The sequence below is a fragment of the Argopecten irradians genome, chromosome 3, assembly GCF_041381155.1.
Source record: "Argopecten irradians isolate NY chromosome 3, Ai_NY, whole genome shotgun sequence".
In the NCBI taxonomy this organism is placed as follows: domain Eukaryota; kingdom Metazoa; phylum Mollusca; class Bivalvia; order Pectinida; family Pectinidae; genus Argopecten; species Argopecten irradians.
The window spans coordinates 37,660,094-37,687,800 of record NC_091136.1 but is presented as its reverse complement, the minus strand read 5'-3'; the positions used below and the strand labels follow the sequence as shown (position 1 = coordinate 37,687,800).

At 33.5% G+C, this 27,707-nt stretch overlaps 1 protein-coding gene across 2 annotated transcripts; it reads right to left on the bottom strand.

Moving 5' to 3' along the window:
• Positions 1–104: 104 nt before the first annotated feature.
• On the bottom strand, positions 105–27,503 carry LOC138318468 (nuclear RNA export factor 1-like). 2 transcript variants are annotated; one of them, XM_069260837.1, is made up of 24 exons: positions 27,356–27,503; positions 26,650–26,850; positions 25,465–25,588; positions 25,072–25,136; positions 19,693–19,778; positions 19,274–19,357; positions 18,970–19,074; positions 16,409–16,480; positions 16,078–16,147; positions 15,478–15,566; positions 13,648–13,755; positions 12,130–12,239; positions 7,036–7,072; positions 6,582–6,650; positions 5,992–6,108; positions 5,659–5,705; positions 5,223–5,287; positions 4,848–4,963; positions 4,610–4,652; positions 4,276–4,348; positions 3,930–3,987; positions 3,225–3,391; positions 2,481–2,541; positions 105–1,922 (listed from the first exon to the last, which is right to left on the bottom strand). In XM_069260837.1, exons 1-24 carry the CDS (start codon positions 27,408–27,410, stop codon positions 1,884–1,886), a joined length of 2,061 nt encoding a protein of 686 aa, XP_069116938.1. In that variant the 5' UTR covers positions 27,411–27,503; the 3' UTR covers positions 105–1,883. The 2 variants fall into 2 exon arrangements, with proteins under 2 accessions (XP_069116938.1, XP_069116939.1); XM_069260838.1 differs by having other exon boundaries at positions 19,693–19,775.
• Positions 27,504–27,707: the final 204 nt, after the last annotated feature.

Sequence of the window (27,707 nt, the reverse complement as noted above, 5' to 3'; positions counted from 1 at the left end):
TGTTTGCCATCCATCTACTTGATCAACTTAGTGTCCCAGCATGCTCTGCTGTTCAAATACCTCATGATCCGAGGCCTCGTGAGTAGTAAGAAGTTGAAAATAAATTGATTTTTCTGTGAAATCATTTATTACAAAACACTAAGACTAGACATTTTGCCTAATGATATGACTTATAGAATCCACCAATCAATAAACATTAACACAATTAAGACACATCTGGAATCTTAAAATGTTGAATTCTCCTCTTCATACAACACTTACACTTCCAGCCCACACACTCCACCAACAATCATTCTATATCATATATATACATTCATCCATACTTGTAGTCATCAACCCAACATGTTTCAATTAAAAAAGACCACACATTCTATCATACTTGTGTGCCAGAATCCACAATACATAATATGTATACATATCTATTTCATTATCTTTTATTAAGTTTGTTTCATGTTCATGAAATGTCTGAAATTTTACCTTTCTTAAGCATTCTAAAATTATGTAAAATAGATACAAACACTATCATGTCAATGACTAGCACTTTATGGAAGTTTTTCTTCTTTTTGTATTTTCAAGTGATAAAGATCATAAAAAGAATTTAAACTCAAAATTTCAAACCATACAAAATTGTTTCCTCATTGCAAAATCTACTAAACATATATACATGTACAGCAAAATAAATAGTGGTTTCCGGACATAACATTATTTCATCAATGCCCAACATTTCTTCTGAATACCTTCCTGGTCCAATAAAGCACTATTTGAATATCATGATTAAAATGGTGATTTGCCATAGACATGTAATGAAGTATATACAATGTTATTTATATACAATTCAAAAATATCAATTTTATAAGATGTATAAAAACATGAATTTAAAATCATTATCTTGAACAAATCTATTTTCTAAATTTCGAGCTAACTGTCATTTTAAACCTCAACCATCAGATTATACCCAATACACATTTGCAGTTCTATAGAGGATGGAAAGCTGGTTGCTTCTCAATGTGAATATCAAGACTATAAATTGACGAAGAAGGCTCAATCTGCAGATAGTTGTCTTATTTTGGCATAATGTTGGAGAAACTTTCAATCTTGCCTAAAACCATTCACACGTTTAAAAAATTTGTATACAAATATAAACCCTATTCACACTATATAAAAACTTTTTGTATGAAAAAATATACACAGAGGTTAAAAGCCTAGTCAGATTATCAGACTTGTGAAAACATTACTTAACTGATCAACACGAAGACTTGTCCTTAAGAATTTTGATCATGTTCAACATGCTTTCACTTTTAATGCATATCTGTTGCATATCAGAAACTGGATGTTAACATACATTAATATCAGTCACAAGTGTGTCAGAAGTACGTGTGTCTTGCTTGAATCAGAATTTTGTAACAGGTTCCTGTAAGGCCCAGATCACAATATTTCTGTTGGGGATTCCCTGCGGTCATTACCCATGTTCTTTGTAGCGAATGGACTTCCTGAGGTGAAGCTAACTGGCCTGGTCTGTTATGCACTCCTTTTTCTCGCTTAAACAAGAATCCCAATCAAGTTATAATTGCATCTGAACCAACCTTATTATTTGTCCTGGGAGCTGAATCGACAGTCGGTGATTCCACTTTCAGAGAAACTCTAGATCTGTAGAAAGTTGTTTATCCATCAGTAAATAATGACAGAATGTGACTCCACTTTTAGAGAAACTCTGTAGAATGTCAATTTTCTATCGGTAAACTTTGACAGTCTGTGACTCCACTTGCAGAGAAACACTAGAAAGTTGTTATCTATCAGTAAACTGAGTCATTATACTTTCTGTTATGTTTGTTTCTTTCACACCGAGCCTGGTGTCTATCACAGTCTATCTCTTGCATCCTGGTTCATTTCACAAATGCCGCAGGGGGGATCTTGTTTTCTTTCTGATAAATGAATAGAAAATCAGATTACAATGAGAAATCTAAATTAAAAAAAATAAAATCACATAAGTATTTTAAGATTCACACAACCCTCCCCCAGTCCGAAAAAATCCCACCATAAAATCCAGGGTATCTATATTAAATACTCAATTACATCCAGGTCTAACAGAAACTGCAATGTATGAATCTATAAAATTTGTTATTGATAATACAGAGGTTGACCGTGTTTGCCAATTTCTCTTTATCTTGATACAAGCAGGTAGTGGATTTTTTTTATATCAACCACTAGTTTTGTCATCATCTCATTCACCCCAGAAGACACATTTAGACTCTTCTAGATCAAAAATTAGACTAGGTCTAAGGATCACGAAACAATCTTAAGTCCAAAGCTGTCTTAAGTATAGACATAGACAATCAAAGATGACGTTACAAAAAGTTAAGTCATTAATTATTGGCTAAGTCTAAACTGAAGACAAGTTAAGTCAGTCAATTATGAAATTTCTGGGGTGATTGAGTCAATTTGCTTTGAAGAATCCACATTAATATACGTAGATAACATACCTGTAGTGTGAGGAAAGCTTGACCTGCTACATCATAATTCCACTGATGCTCCTCTAGGCACCTAAAATATAGAAACCCATTATATATACCTGAAAACGGTTGACAGGTGGAAACATTGACCACCTTACTTTTCGGAGACTCTATTACAAAACATACCAAATGAAAACAATACAAATAATATCAAAAACTGACAGAGTTTTGTTTCTTGAAGCCAAAATGTCTTTACTTTCTACACAAAAAATGATTCAAAATGTTGAATACAGTAAAACATGGTTTATTACGAACCGCTGGGGACCAACAAAATAATTTTGTTATAAGCATAGTTCGTTATACAGACATCTTATAGAAACCTTGACAGGGAATGAAAATGACTACCTTATAACCATGAATCAGTTGTAAGTGTTGTTTGTTATAAACATGTTTTACTGTTCATCATTCATTATATAAGAGTATTTAATAATTTTACACTTTGTATATCATCATTTTATTATATAAGTTTCTGATTTATATTAAGTGATTTTAATAAAGTTGTGTTGAGCTGAGATTTAAGATTTATATATTGGAAAATGTTTACAAATACAGATTTCACACAAAGTTTCATCTGTTTTAAACCAACAAAAACCCTTTAGTTAAATTTTCCAATAGGAAAGTATCGACGTAGTTAAGGATGAAAAACATTTTTTTATAATAAACAGAAGCATTGATGCAGCCAGAATCATGACAGTCAATAATTGTTCAACTTACTTGGCTGAAAACTCCAAATTCATCTGTGACTGAGCAGAGAAGCTCTGGACCATCTGTTGTTGTTCTGGGGTGAGACTGGGCCCCGCTGCCTGGTGGAATGGAGCCACAGGGGTGGTATCAGGTACTGGACTCGACGAGGGGGTTGGCGCAGGGTTCTTAAAGGCAGCCTGAAAAATTCAATATCTTATATTATTCTAACTGGTATACATTCTGATAATGAAATAAGTGAAGAAGATTAACAACATATCAAAACTTTGATCATTTAAAATCAGTGTGACCATGCTTTGAATAATTGGAGGATTTGAGGTCAGCATAAAGACATTGATATAGTGTTAGCTAAGATGATGCTTTGCATGGACATACCAAATGGTGTCTATTTAGTCTGTCAGCTTCTTTTATTCTGTTTGTTTAGTACTCAGCAATTAGAAGGGTTAAGGTCATGTCTTCTTCAAGTAGCTGGTAACTATCTCACCAACTAACAATCATGAGAACCATTTAGAACAAAAAGTTACGTTTCTAGCTAAATGAGCAAAAACATGCACATGCTAACTTTTCCTATCCATAAAGCCTAACATAAATCAAAATCCTAGTAGAATATCTTCTTTATAATGTGGGAATAGTAATAGAAAACGCAATGTAATGAGAGTGATTACTATGTAGAAATATTGTAAAGTACTTAACAGGAAGGCATTTTTCATCACTTACCTGTGCTTGACTGGGCGAAGCATTTGTAACTGTCAGCATATCGTTGGCGATCACCATACTGTCAAACAAAAACAAGGTTACATTAGAACAACATTTCCTATATTCCCAGATATTTCTGAGAACAGAGAAGATTGATAATACAAATAACCCTATAGATATGCATCATTCACTTACTTCCAATGAAATTAGAGAGCTGATTACATTATTGATATGTGATGGACAGAATTTTCCTGGTTAATTCATTTAAAATATATTCATAACATTTTTTCTGCACATTTAACCTATGTGATCTTGCTCAAGGTCCTACTTTGAATGAACTGTTGGTTATTGATAATATCACACTTACCCCTGGCCCCTGGGGAGGGCTATGAATCGTCGACTGAAGGCCCTCACAGGTTGTCGGTCTGAACGTTCATCAGCTATATAAAGTAAAGGAAATTTACATAAAATGTATAGAACATTGTTAAGCAATGCCCAAGAATATAGTTTTCTCTATTTTTACTGTTAAGAAATTAATTGTCCATCTAGCTAAGGTTTTACAAATGTTTGTGGCAAATGAACAAGTTTCCTGTATAAAGTGATCTGGATATGCACGCCTTTGATTTTATAACGTTTGAATAAGTCAAGGGTCTACATTAGATATTATGTAAACAAAATTAACACAGACTTTATCAGCTTACCTTCTTTAAACACACCATTTACTGTGAAACTGAGGAGAGTTGACTGAAAAAAAATCAAATGCATTGTTAATACACTATAAAACATTTTTTTATCATAGGTGAAACGCAACTGTTCAAGCTAAATTTAATACAAAACATTCCTAACCTTAAAATCATATGTCAACAAAATAATAAATTTTGGTAAAACCAAGAGGTTTAAATACCATTTTTTTTTTTGTATATTATATAAAAAACTTACAGAAACATGGTCGACGTCCACTACAAAAGAGTTGTAGTCATGTGTAGTTTTCGGTAGCAGACAGAGTTTTGACACAACGTTCAGTTTGCCTCGCATCAAGACTCGTTGCTTCTGACCTGAAGAAAAGTACATGTATAAGTATAAAGGAGATGATACAAGTCTGTAAATCCCGGAAATAAATTGTATATTTTGTTGTCAATGTGTAGCATCTAATGTTGTAAGACATAAATGGACCATACTCCATCCTATATTCCTTTCAATCAGAGGCTATAGTGGCCATCTTGAATGCTCGATCTGATAAAACAGAGCAACGTTCGCTGACAGCAGAGGTAAGCATACTTTTCTCATTGTTTTTAGAAATAACCATGTTCTTACTTGGATCTCGTGATTTCCGCATCAAATTCCTACTCTCAGGAATGTATATCTGGAGTTCTGGCTGCCTGTAATATAACATACAGATAAATCAAGAGAGCTAAAAAATGTATATCAAAGATCAATATTGTACAAGTCAATGAAGCTGTCTGAATCAAGCAATATAGCACATAATGTATATTTATTTATAGTACATGGTAAGAGAAAATCATTATGACATTCTGACCATCAACAGAGTCATTTGAACAATTAATAAACTGAAAATGAAAGGTGTTTTGAAAAGTGATCTTAAAATATTTTCCTTGATTTATGAAAGAGATCTTTGTGAAAATTTGGGTATGAATGGCAAAACTAAGCTGCAAAATAAACTTCTTAATATCAGGTATTGATAATCTCGGTGCATCTTACAATGATTTTGACGTAACCCTATTTCACTTACCAGTGGTCTGAAGAATTGTTCTTGGAAGCTGACAAAGAAAAGATTGCCTGAAAAAAAAATCACAGTTATATACAAGATTCTTGAAAAGATAGGGTACATTAACCATTTTTTAAATACTTAGCCATGGATTTTTTTACCCTTTCAGTAAAGCTTCAATAATAATGATACAAATACTCTAGATGATGTCTCTCTAAGGTATTGGATTCCAAGTCTGTAGCAAATCTCTCCTGGACTAGATAGGGTAATGCAGTTATCTTTACTTGCTTACACTAACTCATCTAAAGGGTTATTTCTGAGCCAGGGGATCAAACATCACAGCTCTTCAAGACTTACATCCTCCTGGTAAGCTGCTGTTAGTGGCTGGCGATTGTCAGAGTCATATATGGTGAAAAACTCTTTCAGGAACTTTACCAAAACTTCCTGGATTTCAGGATTGAAGAAAAAGCTACCCTGGATAATGAAGATTGAACATCATGAGACAATGATATAGTCATAGCTGTATAAGATACGGCAACAAAGTCTGTCACCTTCACATGGTGTCAAATTATGGCTTTTAAAACTTACATAAAAATGTGAAATTTATGTCAATATACAAACTTGTCTATAAAGACCAACCATACACAGGTCGTTGTATTGAAATATACCAATTGGGATCCTGAGAAAGTGGTCTCATTAGGCAGGTCGTCTTTATACAGAGGTGGTTGATAAGGCAGGTGTAACTATACTTATTATATGGAGACCAATATATTCTATGTTTTTCATCATCTCTATACATGTTCTTAATTTGTTCATGGGTTTGTGAATGGATAAAATAGTAATTCAACATTTTGACCAAGGTTCAGTCAAAATAGAAATCTAAAAGCTATAAATAACTTCAGCCTGGAAGTATATGTATACAACATCTGATTAAACATCACACTTACTTTGGTTTCTGGTAATTCTGTATTTGTCTCAAGGTCAAAGGTTATTGGGGGTGGCAGGTCATGTCCATCCTTTTAAAATGACAAAATTATCAATACTTTCTAGAAAAGACTGACTATCTACATTTAATCTATATTATTATGACTTTTATATGTTAATCACCTATGAAATACTAAAAGATATGCCTTTGGAGAAAGATATATTACTCTTAGTTAGAAGTAATATCACATTAACTACTTTTTGATTTTTAATTTTCCATATTATGTAATAACATGCAGCTTATTAACAGTTTATTTCAACCGCTACATAAAAGTTCCTATCTTTAGAATATGTAATTGAAGTTGAGTCTAGCATTACAGTATTTGAATTTAAAAAAGAAAGATTCTGATCCCAGACTAAGTAAAAGAAATTTACTAAAGGTAGCATTTTTGACATACTACTTGTTAGAAATCTTACCAACTTCATAACCTTGGGGAATTTCTTCCGTACAGCGCTACAACATAAAGACTAACAGTGTAATGAAAAAAATTTTTTTGTTCTATTGTTTAGTTACAGTTGTCTCATGTTTATATTTCAGATTTTCAAAATCAATTAAGAATAAAGTTCAATTTGCATTTTTTTTTTTACTTCTGTTTTAATTTATATTGTTTCTACATGTATATTGAAAAGTTTATAGAGAAATTATGGTACAAAATTGCAGTACCAATGTAAATTCAAACGTAACAGTATACCAATCTTTTAATATGATAATACTTCTATTGTGTAATAGAATACCAATCTTTTAATATGATAATTCTTTATGCCCAAAAACATAATAAAAGTGATCTGTTAAAGATTTATTGAGTTCTTTTAACTTGACATAATAAATTTTTGTTAGGAGTAAAATTGTCATGATTATCAATACCATAGTAGTTGATGCCTAGTGTAAACCCCATGTTACATTTTATAATTCTATTTTTTCTAGAAGGAGTAATTATATATGTAATCTTACTATATCTTTTTAACCAATGCAATGAACACTTGTACATGAGAAACCTTCCATAGAATTCATGTCTGTACAATGCAACAGTCAAGATAAGCCAATAGGCCATTACAAATTAAACTTCAATAGTCATCCACCAGGTACTAACTTTCACTATTCACATTTCAATTGTTGTTATTCATGTTTCTAATTATTGTAATAATGCTTTTTCGCTTGAGCTGTGCTCTTTGATAAATATGAACTTTTTATCAGAACTTATTGAAGATCTTTCTTTTCTTTGTATAGCTTTATCAGTTGTTTGTTTTTGTAAATTATCAGGAAAACTAAGTTCCATATTAAAACTCAAAATTTCCACAATCAATTACATATGTTTATTAGGGATACTATTTTAATGTTCACAGTGGAGGAAATATTGAATGCTGAAAATGGCTGTCATACTTTGAAAGGGTTAATTTTACATTATCACAACATTGACATGCATGGTACAATTTACAATCAGGCATAATTCAAAAGTGACACTTTCAAAGGTAAAATCAGTTTTTTATACATGTAGTTTAGTACTGTTTTGTGGTATCATAAAACAAAGGAATTACATTCTATTGTAATGAAATAATAGCAACAGTTCTCATTGCTATGGATTTGCATAAAACAATTCTGTACTGATACCTACTTTATCGTTATGTCATGAATATGCATTTTTCTTTACTAGTATGATTTGCATTACAAGTAATTTTATTACAATAGCACCTTTATCTACATTCCTGTTTCTATTTATAGCTTACAGAAACAGGAATAGAGATAAACTTTATCTGTTTAATTAATTATAAAGCTAACTTTAAGCATTAATTTCAGTTCTCTTACAGAACTAATTATAATTAAAAGATAATTTAATGAAAAAAAATTTTGCACAAAACAATTATAATCAAGATCAGTTCCCTTACAAGGTTATCATAATAACGAATGTTAAAACAAGAAAATGGAAGCCAGAAAACTAAAGTTTATATAAAAATAGATCTATAGCATTCTACTCAACAAATATAGGATAGCAGTCACTACAGCCATACAATTATTGGGTGTGTTGGTGGCCTAGTGGTTAAGGTGTCTCATTATCCTACCACTAACTTTCTACCTCTGCTTGGCAGTAGAGAGGCACCAACCATAGGTAGGTCAGTGGTTTTTCTTTAGGAACTCTAGCTTCCCCAACCCTTAGATGACCTGGACACTTTATGGCACATAAACAAAATTGTGCAAAAATCTTAACTTCAAACTTGGACCAACAAGAGAAAGATATGTATTTTTTATACGGAAAATAGATTGCAATTAATTTGATAAACCAAGAGGAAATGTTTATATTTATAAGTGGAATCATATTTCTCTTTTTTATTTTTGCTGATAAAAGGTACACTGTGTATCAATACAATTTAGTTTGTGGTGTTCATCACTGTTTTGGAGCAGTGTACTCTCTGGAGGTTTAAATATCAACAGCAGTATGTTCAGGCAGTTTCCATTGACATTCTAGATGTAATAGATTTTAAATATCCTTACATAATCCTAACTATTAACGAATAACGTAACTACGGTATATACTGTATCTAAACTGAAAATTCTTTGGTACATACTGTGGTCCCTATCATCCTACTAACTATCTACCTTGAGTATAAGTCTGAGAATCCTGGGTAACTATCGTAACTATCTATGGTCGATAATAAACTGTCTCCATGACAACCTAAGACAAAGAATATGATACAAGATCCAAGGGAGCGTTGTTGTTTAGATCAATGTTGATAAGGAATGTTCCAGGTTAGAACTCCCAATAAAGTTGATGTTGGGTATAAATCAATACATATGGCCATGACTACTGCTGTTGAGCCCTTGTGCCAGCTGTCCCTGTCCTAGGTTGCCTCCCTTGGGGAGATCTTACCCGTCATCGGTGACAGACCTGTGTCACAGAGCACCTCCATTCACACGAGAGCTTCTCATCAAAGGAAAACAATTCCTTATTGAGTATCTCAAAGCTGGAGAATTTTGATATACTGGTAATGTGGCAACTTTTTGTGCTTTTTATCATTATCATTTTTTTTTGGTTTGCTTGCTTGTTTGTTTGGTGCCCCCCCCCCTTTTTAGAAGTTCATAGATACCACAAATCTTCCAATAAAGTTTTTAGTTATGTGAATTTTGTGTTGTTTAAAATAACTGGATTGATTAACTTCACATTTTCTTTTGATAATTTGATAGGATTTTTTTGTGTAAATATTTTTCACTATTCTCCAGCTTATCAATCACTCAAAACACCAGTGTTACAGCATTTTTTCACAAAACATTTCAACAAATTCTTACACTTATTTTTTTCTCAAAAGACATTTTGAAATTTATTAGAATATTGAGAATATTCTTCTTCTGAATTAATATTTAATTAAATATTCGTCAAAATATGCATAAATACATTTTGCATGAAAACATTTCCTCTTGATTTAACAAAACTGATGGTAATTTCAAAATTAAGATGATTCAGTGAGATTGAATAACAAACTCTTTTAAAGACAAAGGATCCCAGAGGGATTTTGGCGCCCACCAAAGAATGATCTACATCTAACAATAGAAAGAGGGATTTTTTTCTCTGCATTTCAAACTTTGACTTCCTACAACTACAAATGAAATTTGAAAAAGATTCCTTCAGTACTTTCTGAGATATAGCAATAACAAACTTCAATTATCAAAATCTAAGATGGCAGCCTGTGATTGGTCTCAAAATGCAATAAGCACAACTAAGGTCCTTGGGTAATCTACATATGAAATTTGAGACAGATCCTTTAAGCATTTTATGGGAAATAGCTGTAAAAAACTTCCAAGAATCAAAATCCAAGATGGCGGCCTGTCGGCCATCGTGTTCACCAATCAGTCCAATAATGCAATATGCACAACTAAGGCTTTAGGGGAACCTGTAAATGGAATTGGAGACAGATCCCTTCAGTACTTTCTGAGATATAGTTAAAACAAGTATATTTAACAGATGGACAACGACCAAAGACGAAAGGCAATTTTAATAGCCCAACATCATGAATATGTATGCAAAGATTAACATCCTGATTCTGTTTCATATCAGAAATAGAAAGAAAACATTTCAAGAAAGACAGTCAACAACAAAGGCTAGGGAAACAATAGGAATACAAAGGAATGACTGATATTTTTGAAACAAAATGATAAGGTATCTGAAACTCATAGTGAAAAAAATGTGTTTAGATCTACCTATGTCGTATGAAATTATCGATATAATGTTCAATATAACTTAACATATCATAAATAAAAGGAATTTTTCAATGTAAAGATGTACAATTCAGCAAAAGTGATGCTAAAATCTCATTGTATGCTTTCCTTTGTTTTGATGATTTACACAATGGAAAATAAAGGTCATCATCTGTATATAACAGATGTGAATACCATGTATATAATTTTAGAATAAATATCTGGAAATTATTCACTGTAATTTTTCAAGTATGTATCTAACATTTTGCTTTTCAGCATTCATCTTACTTCTGACTGTAACATCTGCACAATAGTGTAATGTCAATTACTGGTACTATTACCAAAATCATAACTTTTTATGTTCTTGCAAGAATATGTTATCTGTTATCACTAGATGCTGTTTTAGAGTTCATATTTGACAAAAAAGTATCATTTAACGTGGGATCCATCAGTTTGGTTTGAAGAAACTATTAGCATTATTATTTTAAACATTTTGAAAATTGTGAAAGTAACAATTACTATCATCATTAAATTAAAATAAATTTGTATATGGAATTTATAATTTGAAGTAAACTATTTTAATAAATAGGTTTTTGTATTATAAGTTACCAAGGTAACTAATACTTAATTTTATTTCAAACATGTTTATGCACACAATTTATCAAAGCCATATTTGATAAATTATTAGCTTGTAATATTTTAATTAAGTTCATATTGCCTAATAGAAATCATGTTACTATAAAGCTTTTAAACAGAATTTGTAGATAAATTTTCAATGACCCATAAAGTATAATTTCCTACTGAAGCCATGTACAGACATTTAATTCCATAAAGTCTTCATATGTTTTTGCGGACACTTTGAGAAACACTCTTGAGATGTGAATATCTTACTTTCATTTTTATTGATAAGAAGAAATTTTATTTTCCCCTACAAGACATGACTATCTATTAATTCATTCTAATGGCAAACAATGGACATGCAAAATAAAGATTGTTAAATTTTTTATACATATAAACAGACAGATATTCTATTATCTTAATATCAACTAAACATATCCCTACCACCTAATGAAGGACATCTTCCTGTTCAAGATTTACTGTACCTATGAAATTGTGATAAATTCATTTAAAAACAAACAGAAGTTCCCCATATTCGACCATAAAAATTCCATTTACATCCACCATTACAGTAGAGGTCATTTCTAGATGACCGCCTGTGGCTATCCAGGACAGACATTTCTGACCTCTCTACCTTACCAACATTGTCCAGAGGTCAAGCCAAGGTCACACTGGCCCCGGTCAAGAGCATCTGGGTCAGCTATTACCTAATGTAGGCGGCTTGGTCTTCAAACTTATCACAAAGTTCATTTCCGTCCAACATCAGCTCCATCAGTTTCCAGTCCTTCACTTTGTCAAGTTCATCCAGATGTCGCACCTGTAAATTCAAAGGGAGGTAACTCTGTATTTATTTACATAAACATCTAAGATAATAGTTGGTTATCCTTTATTAAAGCTGACAATGCAAGTTAAAAAATATACATTTGAGATTAAAAAGAAAAATAATGATATTTTTTTTCAAAATTCGTTTCTGAGACATTCCCTTGCATTTCTAAGGACGGACAGACACCATTTTGTTTTGTACTCTGCTTTGATACAACACTCCTACCGACCCCTATATAAAGCGCGTGACTCGACACACATAGCACTTGTCCACAGTGTATCACCTATTAATACATAAACAATCCCCTTACCTGTAATATATGCAGAGCTTGTTTTAGAAAGCAAACATGTCAACTCCTCTAAGCTGTCATTTAGATGTTTCACAAATTGAACTTTCCACACAAATGAATAGAAATCCCAATAATGATCCGTCCACATATCTCCACGTATACTATTGTACCCGATGTACTCGACTGGCCATGTGCACGTAGCCACTTGTCCCGAACAAGTAACGCTCCATAAATAAACTACCGAAGGTACACACGTGTGCATGTGCGTGTATCTAATGTTTATTGAAGTGTTTTTAGGTCGTATTTGACATATTTTGGGATCTAGCCGACAATATTACTTCAATGAAACCTTGTCAGGTGAGTGCAGTGTTTAGTTTTAGCTTGACAATATTATCTGCTTAGAATTTCCGAGTTTGTTTACATTATAATCAAAATGGATCTCGCACGTGGAAAGAATGTATGGATTCATTCAATTCTTTTTTATTCTACTGTAGAGATATTATATAGTTCTTAGAAACTTTTTTTGAGAAAACATTGAACGTACTAACCATTTTATTCTCATGGCACGGTCTCAAGTTACACGTAAATACGTCTTGGGTATATAGTAAAGTAGATCTAGAGCCGGTCAGGTGTTAGTTTTTACACCCTGAACAGCGAGCGTTTGACTGGTTGCACGCGTGTGTAGTTCACGCGCTTTATATAGGGGTTGGTACCCAGTGGTGTATCCAAGCAGAGTTAAAACAAAATGGCGACTGCCTGTCCTTAGAAACGCAAGGGGTTGTCTCAGAAACGAATTGGAAAAAAATATTAAAAAACTTGATTATTTATTTTTTAATCTCAAATGTATACTTTTTAACTTGCATTGTCAGCTTTAAAGATTGTAAATGTAAAATGAGTCACAGAGACCACAATTCTCTCTTTAGGTTTCCTCTCTTTAACTATTTGTCTTTATTTCAGTTGCATAATTTGCTAAAGTCCGAAGCATGAGGAGAAGATTGGACTGTGCAATCTACATATTTAAGACTGAACAGGAAAATATGGCTTCAACAATTTCCCTCATAGCAAAACTATAATTATTATGACTAAATAGGGAAATAAGCAAAATTTACTTACACTATTCTTGCCAAGGTTGATACGGACAATATTTGGACATATCTTTGTCAACTTAGATAGGTGCTCCAATGAGATCAATCTGTTATTGCTGATATCAAGTCCCTCCAACTGTGAACAACAAACACGTCCAGGTTGTTAGTATGTTAGTAATGACATTGGTTAATTTAGACTTTTCTTGTGTGATAGTCAACAAACATACAGGGTTTGCTTTTATGCTGTCCCTGTATCCTTTTTAAGCTTAGAACATGAAAAGGATCCCCACCTTATTTTCTGAAAGTTCTTTCCAATTTTAAATTATATTTCATCTAAAGTTAACCCCACTTCTGGAACACCTAGCACAAACCCTGTAATATAAGAACTATCCTCAGAATTAGAATAGATAGCCCGATATATGAATCATTGTAGTACTGATGAGTAGTATTTACATTTAAGCTTTTTGTAACTGATGTATCCACAAATCAAAGTGCTACCACACACATGGATTATGAAGCATATACAGAGGACTCCACATCATCGAATAACGGTTATTTGAATATTTCGGTTATTTGCATAAAATTCTGCGGTCCCGATTTTTTCCTTCTTTTTCTTTGTTTTTCAACTCCGTGTATTTGAATAGACTTTTACGTGACCTCCGGTTATTTGAATAAAATATTTGTGAAATTCTAAAAATAAATCAAATATTTTTCAATTTTGAAATATATTTTTAGCGAAATTCGTCGATATATGTTTCAATATACTTCGATTTTAGCCTAGAAATCATCATGGTGACAGATTACGTTTTCGTATGGCTTGTTATTTTATGCATGAATCTGCAAAGGTATTTGATGCTGTTACGATTTACATCAGCAGCGGTAGATCATTACTTTAGTATAATCACTTACTCAAACATCTAATTAAAGCATTTGTACTTTCAAATATGTTTATTTATTAACATAACGTACCTTAGTTTGCGATCGGTTGGAGATACCATGCTTCCTTACAAAAATCGCCATTCATGAGTAGTCTCGCTCAACCAGAGTCTTATTGACTACCGAAAGTTTCATATGTTGGATACAAAAGATACCTGCTACGTTGTTTCATTGCTACTTGAATATGAATTAATTTCTGACATGTTATCAAGCTATTCGCCGTATCGATCAACAATACAGGAAGAATTCTCAAAACACAGTGAACGCATGGCTTCATCACCTGCCGCCATTTTCGAAATCATACACATGTGTCAAAACAACACTGCTAGGCCTAGTTGATCGGCACTTTGAAGTTTAATCACGATCGTAAGTTCATTTTGCCAGGCAAATGTACGTAAACTTGTTTATTATTTAGGTTCGAATTGCAGACACAAATTCAATCCTGTTTAGTTATTGCATTCGATATCGATAGTTTAGCTGTTTCTCAAAGATTCACATGTCGATCTAACGTAAACAAGAATCTAATATTGGAATATTTTCTGTTATTAAACAATTAAAATCAATTTACAAATTCAAAAATAATTATTTGTTGTTCGTTTTAAGAGTAAATGATTTACGTATTTATCAAGTAAACGAAACGATATCTATTTGCCTGTTCACATATAATGTACATATGTGTGGGGTCAATCGGAGGTGCAAAATGCCATCTCCGCCTATTCGAATACTCCGGTTATTTGCATATTTTCTTCTGGAAAGTGACTTATTCAAATAAGCGGAATCCTCTGTACATAAATTTATATTTTCATAAGTTGTACACAACAGACCTGACCTATTTGAATACAAGTTTTACAGCAGTACACATGTTATATAATGTAATGTATACTGGTTACATATGGTGTAATTTCAATGACACAAGTCTTACCTCAGGGATATTTTCTTCGATTATCGTGACAACTTGTGTCATGACGTTTGGTCGGCCGAGTGGTAAGCGTAAATTTTCTTGGGACATTTCTGTAAAAGAAGTGAAACTACAATTATAATGACAATTTACAAAATGCTGTATTGGCAGCCTTATTAATATTGAATTTCAATGCAAATACCAGTATTTTTTTCAGAAAGTAATTGAATACCACCGCTCCCCCCACTCCAACAAAAGTAATTGAATACCACCGCTCCCCCCACTCCAACAAAAGTTGCATTGGTTTCAGAATGATCCTTCTGTATTAATCAATCTTCTGCAGCTTTTGACTCATGAAATAAAAAACATAGTAAACCATAGCATGAAGACATTGTGTGATAATAATGGCTTTATTTGCTATAGAACACTGAACTAGTGAATATACCACACCATACTGATATCACACCAGCCCTACCAGGCCTTAATATCCATCTATATCATTCCACAGAAAGTAGCAATGATTGACATAGGAAAATAGCTGATCATAACATTTTCTGGGAAACCTGAACAAATTCAACTAGAGATGTGAAAATCAATTCAAATGTGACATGTATGATACATTACCTGAGTCCTGATATAGGTTACTGAGATCTAACATCTTGGCACTGGAGTCATATCTTCTACTCATGGCCGCCTGGTAGTGACAAAAATGTTAAAACATACATATATCTAATAATACATTTGAGTTCTGACTTACAGCACCTTTAAATCAAGTAATAATTTTAATTTATACAGATATTTTCTATATGAAAGTCGAAATTTAAATGGACTGCCACAATATTTTTTCAAGTATTACAGTAGGTCCTTTCGAATGTTTTCAACATTTAATAGCGTTAACTTTTTCTTGTTGAACTTTTCTCTGTGAAATACATATACATTTTTTGTAATGTTTTACCTTTAGTTTTTCTACTGTCTCTTTGTCCATGTAATTAGCTGGCGGCGAGGAAGGTTTTACAAGGATAATCATCTGTAAACAAAAACAGATCGGTCAGGATCGTCAAATGGACATTTGATCTCTGGCCTAAACCTACAGTAAGACCAAAATAACTTCATTACAATGAGCTAAAAGTCATCACAGGATGCAGGGTTTTTGCCAGCTATTTCAGGCCTCAAAGTTGAGAGAAATTTACTCGCATATGCGAGTAAATTTTGCCAAAGGCGAGTTAAAATTAACGATATATCGCCAAACGGCGAGTAAAAAATTCCTTAATATTTCCGGATTTATTTTGTGTTCCGTTCTTTTAGTAGTAACACATATCTAATCTGTGTCAGAAAAGCGCTTAAAAGCATAATCACTGCCTGTTGTAAAACGTCTTGATGACCCTACCTCGTGTATCAGTAGCAATATGGCGGCAAATAGGCCGGGGCAAATCCCCCGACTTGTTTTGGCTTTAAAAAGTCAAAATAAACAGAGAAAAATGGAAGATTTGACTCGGGATTCATGTGAAAAAAAGGGACTGAAGCCAATACATCGACAGGAAGCAAACGCTTTGACATGGCTGAACAAATGTTGTGATTAAGACATGACAAAGGTACGATGTTTTGAAAGATGTGTGAACAGATTATTAATTGATCAATGGCCGGCAAAACAGACTTTGAGTCAAACTACTGATTGTTACGAAAGAGACAGACCCTTGTGCGACACAGACAGACATTAAGACATTCATGAAAATGTTATCGCTTCAAGTTCAAACGAAAGTACAGTCGGACACAACTTTCAAACAACGCAAACATTGTGATGCAAAAACATTGCAAGATATGCACATAAAGTTCGTCAATGCATACATGTATAGAATCGCCAAGCCAGAACTAAATTCCAAGCCGCTGGTAGACATATGCAACGAAAAACGGACTATTGGAAGCGTTTACATGACTGCCTGAGGTATTAGGCCCAATTTATTCAATTTAAAATCAAATATAAGAAACCCTAATCGGTGCGATATGAGTTAGTAACTGAATAAATTCGAGATATATTGATAACTACTATACATTTATATATAAATTACTTATATTACCGTATATAGAAATGTAAACAGATTGAAAAATGGTTTAAAACAAAAAGGAATCTGAAGTACAAAGGCTGTTTAGTGGGACATTGCAGTTGTTGAATAAAAAGAGTTTAAACCAACACAAAATTATGTTTTTCATGTTTTTAATACTTGTACATGTGTATCTGCTTGCTCAATAGTGTAAGGTGTCTCAATAAAGCTCTTAACACATCAAATCAATATGTGAAACTTATAAATTTCTCTTGACAACATTTGGCGAGTAAAATTTAGAGGTCACTCGCCACTTGGCCAGTCATTCCTAAGTGCTACTTTGAGGCCTGTATTTTGGGAAAAGGACCCTGAGCAAAAATTGGGAAAATATTATCGTTGTATTTGAAAAATTGGGAAATTATCATCATGATTTTAATTTAAGTCTGACTCAAAATATTCATTAACTATTGAGTCGTTCAGTAATAAAAAAAAAAAAAAAAAAAGATAAATTTATCATTTTAATTATTTTTGATGCTGTATGTAATTTATATTGCATGTTAAAGATACTCCACCGCTGACAAACAGTATTTTTTCTCTATCAAAAAGAAAAGATCTGACGAATTAGTATTTTTTGTTCAGTTACAAAAGTTGCTTTCTGTACACCTTTACCACCATTAAAAAGTTTGAGCTTATACTTTTACTTCAAGATAAAAATATGAAAATAATTAAATGCATCCCAAAAAATATCTGTGGCACTAAGTCATACTGATTGTGCATGCACCAAAAGCAAACTAAATTTTTTTATATTATTTTTTGTGATAATGAGACATATACATACACAATTAAACACAAATTAGTTTTCCTGTGCTCTCGGCCAGCCGACTCACCTGTCATGGCTGCCATTTTTCGGGTGCATTTGATTGCAAAGTCCACAAAATTGTGGAACTTCGCCACTGAAATCGGGACGCTTCCCTGAACGTAAACTATTAAAAACTGATGTTTCTCGTGTGGAATGGACTCGTACAGGACATTATATATAAATAGCCGATACCGGAGGTATATTGAGACATCATTTGCGGTTTTAACTTAATGCCATGATTGGGAAAATAGTGACTGATTTGGGAAAATACAGTGCTATCTTTCAATTGGGAATGGGTCCGTTTATCGGACCCTATGGAGGCCTGGCAAAAACCCTGGGATGGTTCAGGTATATCAATTCTATTCTAATCTTATGTTTATTTAATTATTGCTTGGGCAAAGAACTGTCGTAAATTTTGTACTAATTGTGTTGATTTAATGTTTGACTGTAGTAATTAAGTTTTTTATTGATGCAATATACTGCATGTTTTGTCAATATACTACAACAAATTAAAATTTAAGCATATGAAATACCAAAGGAATCATACTTAAAGAGTAATAGATCTGCATTAGCATTGTACTGTACATGGATTGGTTACAACTGAATCTGATTGAATACCTTGAATCCATTGGGCAGTGTATGTCTCTGACTCTGGGAGCGGATAGCATCCGCTGCTTCTTTATCTTGTATGTGAAACACAGCACTGTCTTGTTCAAAGTGGAACTGGAAATCACACAACATGTCCATTAGTACATCATCATAATTTCATCAAGTTCATTCTTAACACATCATCATAACTTCATCAAGTTCATTCTTAACCATCATCATAACTTCATCAAGTTCATTCTAATAATGAAATGCTACACTTTCAAATTTTTTGAAGTTCATCACAAATGAAAGAAATATTTGCTTTAACACTTACATATTGTGGTATAAATGGTGTTGGTATATTTTCATTTATCAACCGAAGAAGCACAGCTTTGTCCGATTTCTTTCCTTTTGGTATCTGTGAGAGAAAAAAAAATAATTCATTAGACAATTTCAGATTCTTGCAAGCATAAAATTCAGCATTTCTATTTTAAGAACATGCATGGCCTAGTCACACGAGACATTCAAAATGTTTTAAATGTAAAACTTAAAATTTCCTGTTTTTTTTTCTTTCTGTTAAACATCTGGTACATTACCATTATCAAATATATCAACTAGTTGAATAACATTGCTAAATATCAACTAATCAATTTTTAGACAAAAAGTTGCTAAACACCATTTTTGTACAACTGAGGCTCACTGTTTGAATATATGCACCCATGTTTGTGTTCATTATTTGAAACTATTACATACCGTAACTTTGTACCACTGAGGCCCATCGTTATAATATCTTCCCCCACTATTTGAATATCCACTACCGCCTCCTCGTCTCGAGTCTGCTTAAAAATAAGACAGCGTTTACTAATGAAATAACAATTTGATATAAGAAAACATACTGGTCAGTAAATAATAACATAAATTGGATATTTTATTAAGATTTCCAGAAAATCTAATTCAATAACAGAATACCTTAACCTTACATGCTAAAAGGTGATAAAAACAGTCGGGACATGGAAAATGAGATAATACGCTAAAAACATTTGCATGTCCTATTAAAACATATATCAGTTTGCTTATATTTTTACTCTAAATAGTAAAATTAATGAAATCAATCTTCATATCTTTTTGACGACAAATTTTTTTCTATGACTTATCTCCTTTGTGTTCCGATGAGTTGTGACGTCATCTGAGACAATCAACTACCGGAAGCCGGTGTGCCAATTGTGGAACTGTCAACACGCATGTGGGTTTTAAGCCAACAGTCTTAGTACTTATGGAATTACACATGGAGAAAAATATGTCATATTTAGACTTATTGGATAGCGTGACTTATCCCCTACATAATGACACATTATTGACGTCATAACCTATAAAATGACGTCACTGCATGCAAATGATGATATCATTAATGTCGAGTACATATATCATGTGCAGTATCATGTGAGGGGTTAAAAATAACCTCATTTTTCACGAATGAATAAGTAGTACTTTCCTATTCAGTCCACCCTGGAGTAATACGACTGTGCATGTATGTAATTTATAGTTTACACATAAAATTAACTGAGGAGTTTTGATATACAGTCAAACCTGTGTAATGAGACACCCTAAGGGATAGACAAAAATGTGTCTTATTAGACAGCTGTCTTAATATACAGGTTACTGAAAGGATCGCGACACCATATTATGTATACATATACTATGAAATATTAAAAAAATACTGCATTGAGGGATCTTGGCGCCCACCAAAGAATGATTTATGTCTGACAATGGAAAGAGGATCTTTTCCCTGCTTTTCAAACTTTTTCAAACACACTACATATAAAATTTGAGACAGATCTCTAAAGTACTTTCTAAGAAAAAGTGGTAACAAACTTCAACAATGAAATCTAAGATGGCGGCCGGTTGGCCATCTTTTTTACCGATCAGTCCCAAAAAGCATTATGGAGCAGTCCTTAAAGGTACTATGCACAACTAGGGTACAAGGGGAAACTATGCTTGGAATTTGAGAAAGATCCCTTCAGTACTTTCTGAGAAATAGCGATAACAAACTTTAACTATCAAAATCCAAGATGGCCGTCGGTCGGTCATCTTGTTCACCGATCGGTCCCAAAATGCAATATGCACAACTAGGGTTCTAGGGGAACCTACATATGAAATTTGAGAAAGATCCCTTCAGTACTTTTTGAGAAATAGCGGTAACAAACTTAAACTATCAAAATCCAAGATGGCCGCCTGTCGGCCATTTTGTTCACCGATCGGTCCCAAAATGCAACATACACAACTAGGGCCCTAGGGAACCTATATATGAAATTTGAGAAAGATCTCTTCAGTACTTTTTGAGAAATAGCGGTAACAAACTTAAACTATCAAAATCCAAGATGGCCGCCTGTCGGCCATCTTGTTGACTGATCGGTCCCAAAATGCAATATGCACAACTAGGGTCCTAGGGGAACCTACATATGAAATTTGAGAAAGATCCCTTCAGTTCTTTTTGAGAAATAGCGGTAACAAACTTTAACTATCAAAATCCAAGATGGCCGCCTGTCGGCCATCTTGTTGACTGATCGGTCCCAAAATGCAATATGCACAACTAGGGTCCTAGGGGAACCTGTATATGAAATTTGAGAAAGATCCCTTCAGCACTTTTTGAGAAATAGCGGTAACAAACTTTAACTATCAAAATCCAAGATGGCCGCCTGTCGGCCATCTTGTTGACCGATTGGTCCCAAAATGCAATATGCACAACTAGGGTCCTAGGGGAACCTATATATGAAATTTGAGAAAGATCCCTTCAGCACTTTTTAAGAAATAGCGGTAACAACCTTTAAATATCAAAATCCAAGATGGCCGCCTGTCGGCCATCTTGTTGACCGATCGGTCGCAAAATGCAATATGCACAACTAGGGTCCTAGGGGAACCTACATATGAAATTTGAGAAAGATCCCTTCAGTACTTTCTGAGAAATAGCGGTAACAAGAATTGTTAACGGATGGACGGACGGAAGGACGGACGGAGACGGAAGGACGGAAGGACGACGGACGAAAGGCGATTTGAATAGCCCACCATCTGATGATGGTGGGCTAAAAATACTGCATTGATTAGGGCTTAATTCAATTGGTTTTAAATTTCACAATTATGAATGTACTTAATTTTCATCTCAACAGAAGCACTTACTAATTACTAAAATATTCTTAACCTGTTACAGTAGTAGTCAAAATGTATTTTAGAGAGAGAGAAAACAAAAGTAAATTTTGAAATAATTATAAATTATTATAAATTACTATTAAAAATCTTAAAATTTTATTATTTATAACTAGTATTTTTCATTTAGATTTTTCATTTTAAATTTACACCAAAATTTTGGAAAATTAATTCCCTTCCATTATTTTCAACATGATTATTAATGAGATCCGGAAATTCTAAACCATTCCAGATCTAGTATTACAATTACCCAAAATGTCGGCCATTACGATTGCAAAGCTTGTGACTTACAGCTGTGTGTTAGGCCTATTAAACATTAAAAACGTGAGTAAATCATTTACAGTTATAAGCAGAATTTGTCTTTGATGTATGTTCACTAGCTGTTATTACAAAATTTATTTAAAGGTCAGAATATTGTTTCCTAATCGGCTGTAATACACATATTTATAGGTCTACGCACGTGAAATTGACACTGCCAAGCCAAATTAGAAAATACAGCTCTGGGCTGCTACTTAATTAGGATCAGTGGGGTGCCGATCAAGGAGTGTTCACACCCCTTTTGTTTGTTTAATAATCAAGCCAGTGCCCCACTGCCTGGTATGTAGGCAAGACTAGGATCAGCAATTTAGTGACACAGTATACAGTACGAAATATGTGCAAAAAATGGCTGACGCAGACACGTTAGACAGGTTGACGCATTAAAAAGGTGAAATATATAGGAAATCTTGCGGGTGGACTTTGGATGTGACACATTAGACAGGGTGACTTAATATACAGGGTGACACATAGGCAGGTTTGACTGTACATACTGGTAATTTTATGCGCAAAATAAGATCGTAGTGAATAAGGACAATTATTGCAGCCCACCTCTTTAGACCTATGTTTTGATGAAAGAAATCATCCGTTACAAACATAAGGAGACATGAAATATACACACAGATTTAAAGAAAAAACAATAATTTATCTATTGTGTCTTTTTACCACTCATTTTCGTCGACTGAAATGTTCTAAAAATGCGCATTTAAAAGAAAAAAGGGTCCTCCTGCACAGTTTTTATACTTCCTTTTAGGGATTCTACTACAAGTATTTCAAAAAATTTGGATATGTCTTAGCAAGACAAGTATGTTCAGATCGAGCAGGGTTGCATAATGATATGACGACATTCACAATTATCATTATTTAAATGCAGGTAATTTAAAATCAAATAATAACCATGTTAATCATCAAAATACATCGTAAAACTCATCACAGCAATTGTAAGTACCGGTAGTAATATTTTTTCTTTCTCTGGCTAGACCTTCAGACCCCCAAAAACCAAAATACTGTGCCTTCAGCGTTCACAAAATCATCAAAATACATCATGAAACTCATATCTCAGCTATTCTAAAATGTAATGTTTTTCCCGCGGGTCTTCTGAACCCCCAAAACACCACAATGCTCGCCAATTTGCGTACTCATTAATTTCCTGTTATATTCTACATAGTACACTTGCGTATATGAAGAATACGAATTTGACCGATTTTTGTTATCTAGACCCCTAAATCTTCTCATAATGTTCAATAGGCTATCTAGTGTGTCCATATTGATATAAACTAACTAATTCTCAAAGCCCTGTGGACTATTCGTATACTTTAAAATTTACTTAATGTGGACAGGTTTGTTATTTCCAAAACTGCTCACGGTTAGATAATATAATGAAGCGGTCTTGTAAATGATTTGCGTTTTATAAGAAATATATGTTTTTTCATGGCCCTGTGTTAGTTGAACTATTACATGCGTATCTTGTTCATGAGTACATGTCATACATATTTGGTCATTGTATTTAGTATCTGTGTTTTGTCCCTTCTTTTTTATCGGTCATGCGTGCATTATTACTACTGTACATATCATTCTATTTTCGTACAGGGAAAGCCCCGAAATTTTGTCGAATAAATTTGTAAAACTCATTACAGAACTTTGAAAAATTTCTTTTTGTTTGTTTGTTTGTTTGTTTGATTAATTAACGTCCTATTAACAGCTATGGTCATGTAAGGACGGCCTCCCATGCATGTGATGTGTTGCGTGTATGTTGTGCGAGGTGCGTGTTGTAGGAGACTGTGAAAAATAAATAAGCCTAATCCTTTCTGTGCCGTTTCTGAAGGATTAAGTTCCAAATAGGAAATAGAGGTGCGTAGTACATACCTAAGGCGAGATAGTGGCACGTTTGTCGCAGTATGATAGGGTTTTAGAAAAGGTATGAAGGATGGCGGGGTCTATTACATATAGCATATGTAGAGTCATTACTGTTTTGGTCCATTTTCTTGTAAACTTATATTTCTTCTTGTTGATATGAACTTTAAAGTGTATAGAGTTTTAATTTACAGACAAAAGTCAACCGAAACCTCCTCGAACCTGAGTTGATACACACGTAAACAATGTCAAATGACTTTTGACCTAAAGAACATAACAATTTTATAGTCCAGAATATAACGATTAGAATGAGTAAACGATTGTTTTTATTATATCGGGATATGTGATAGATTGTATATGTACGGATACATTTCCACTTATCAATATAGCAATTACACGTAGTGCGACTGTTTTATATATCTATAATCGGCAATACCGCAACACTGCCCCATTGAATTTCCCGGCTCTTGTTACAGCTGTTTGTCTCAGATGACTGTCACAAATCTACCGCCACCTGGTGATATCAAAGGCGATAAGCGATGCAATCGTTCTCAACAAGGGTCGTTGTGGACTTTGTTTCAAGCACATTTTATTGAAATTACGTCAAATACAACTTGTATTTTTTGTTGGAAATCATAAAGTGCACCACAATAAACAAATATCAAAATAAAAATAGCATTATAAAATCTGTTTTTATCACCTTTAATTATATACTGACTCTCTTTCTACAACACATAGCTGAAAAAATCCTGGTTTAATTACCTTTAATGGAATAATCTCCCCTAGAATTTCTGGAGCCACGTCGGTCAGGTCGACCATATGGAGAGCTGGGAAAAAATGCAAATTTTACTAAAGATTTCTACACTTCAATTTACGCTTGGGCAACTGTGTACCTGATACAAAACAATTACTGATGACTACTTAAGAAATTATATGAGCCCAAGAAACAATATATATCAATATATATGTTGATAATGATAGATGTTTACATGTGTCAGGGACTGTCCCCCAGATTTTAGTATGGGGCTGTCAAACTTCAGATTTTAGCCATCCCAGCAGGGTTTCTTACAACCTGGAGGGGAACTAGCTATATATATATATATATATATATATATGTATATATATATATATATATATATAGGTGTAGATACTTACTATCTAGTTGAAGATCCTGTTCCATCGTTGTCCATATCACAGTCTCCTTCACTGTCTAGACGGTCTCGGGGGCCTGCCCCACTTCCACCTCCCCCTCGGTAGTTCCCCCTTGAACCTCCACGATCTGAAAATTAAAATTGTTCAATATTTCTGGTTTCAGATAATATATAAATAAACTATAAGCTATTTAACTAATCAAGCATAAAATGCAGGAGAAAAGTTATTACAAAAGTTACAAAAGCTCTAACATCTTATGTTTCTTAATTTATTAAAGTTACATTGCTGCTAATTTTACTGTAACGATACGTAACTTAAAACATTTGATATTTAAATTTTGACATGTAACTTGATGATTTAGCTCCCTAAAAGCATATGTCGGCCTATAAGAGAGCCGAAATCTAGGGATCATATATTCCTGGTTTTGAATGAAGCGCCTTCAATCACCGCCATATTCAGTGACTTCAGGTTTTGTCGGATTCCGAATCGTATCACGTGACTGACGTTCAACACGACAGGCACATGGTGAGCCAGGTAATTATAACTAGCGTAAGCGCACATGTGTTTGTTTAGGTTTCCCTTCTGGCTAATATCACCAAATCATGCTGGTATGTGTCCACAGATTGAGTATTTATTTGCAACATCCAATTTACACATTGCCGTAAAATATTGTAATGTGTGAGTATTATTTCATTTGTATATCCAGTCTGCTGAGGTCGACCACCTGTTTTGTTTATAAAAAATTGTTGACATTTTCTCTTGGTTTCACAACTCTTGTTTTACTTCGTGACTGTCGCGACGATGTATGGAAGAGTTCAGAATGATTCGGCATCTTTCAAGCCTATTTTTCATGTGTATACGTTAAAAAGATTTTTCACTTTTATAATTAAAAATAGTTCCAGTGCTGCAACTTTATAAAAAGTGGTAAAATTAGAAAGTTTAAAACTCAGACAGACGGAGAAAAATATGTATAACACTTAAACAGTTTTCACTATGACATAAAGAGCAAACGTTATAGACCATTCAACTTTAAAGTAATATTTGTAAATTTTCTTTCCATCAAAACAAGAAAAAATCCATATGTGTCTCCAAAATTGATGATGGTATCACATATTATATTTTGAATGGAATTTTAGACATAGATAGTCGCTGAATATGTGTTGTGTAAAGCTGCTATACTCCACTTACTGTTGCCTCTGTTGTTGTAGGACCGGTTGTTTGAGCTGTACTTGTTATAGCTGCTACCACCACGACTGCCTCGTGTGTAAAAACCTCCAAATCCCCGACTTCGACTCCTGCCTCTGTTACTACTGAATTTGCCTCCTCCCCTTCCTCTTCCACCACCATTATCATTGTTGTTGTCTTTGTCTACCCACCTGTCATCATGATCTGAAACATTTAATGTAAGGATGTTCAGTAAATTGAAAAATGTAAGCAAACTTTTGTAACTGATTCATTTAATTTTTATTTCAAAAGAAAATCTATCTTAGTCGTAAGGCCCAGAATTTTTTTTATTTTAACTGTATTACCATGCTTTTAGATTGTACCAGTATTCAGTGGATAAAATGCCATAGATCTATGTTATAATTTGTAATGTTGCCAAACAGTCTGTTATGTTATGTTCTTATGTCCCCACTTCCCAATTATTGCCAAATGGCTATAAGCACATAGTATTAGTCGCACGGCCATAACTTCCTGCTGTATTAAAAAGTGGACATCGTATTATGTGATTTCACAGCACACTGTGTCCAAATTTCTATTGCTTAATAAATGAGCACAACGCCAACACATCTGCCGACTGACATCGGCCAGTTGATCATGACTGGTCACTCGCATAACAATATGTCACACTTAAAACTAATGATTATCGTCAAACAAATTGTATCTAGCATACCTCCAAAGTTTCTGCGACCGTCTCGTCCAGTTTTCCATGACAAACCTGAACTCATGATGAACGACTGATCTAGAAGTTAATATTCCTTCGAAAACACACCATGCTATGTGGTTTCCAATCGAACAAAAATGGCGACGGTGTCGAGGGATTCCCCGCCTCGTGATCACGGAAACGCTTAATAAGCAAATCTATTTATAGAAATGCGCTTACGACTATTTTTAGCTAAGGGGATTCCTGCTACCTTTTATTCATTAATTATTACTGACAGAAACATATATACATATTATATATATTTCTGTTACTGAATATAATTTATTTAAAATAATAAAAAAAACTTATGATTTATAAAGAA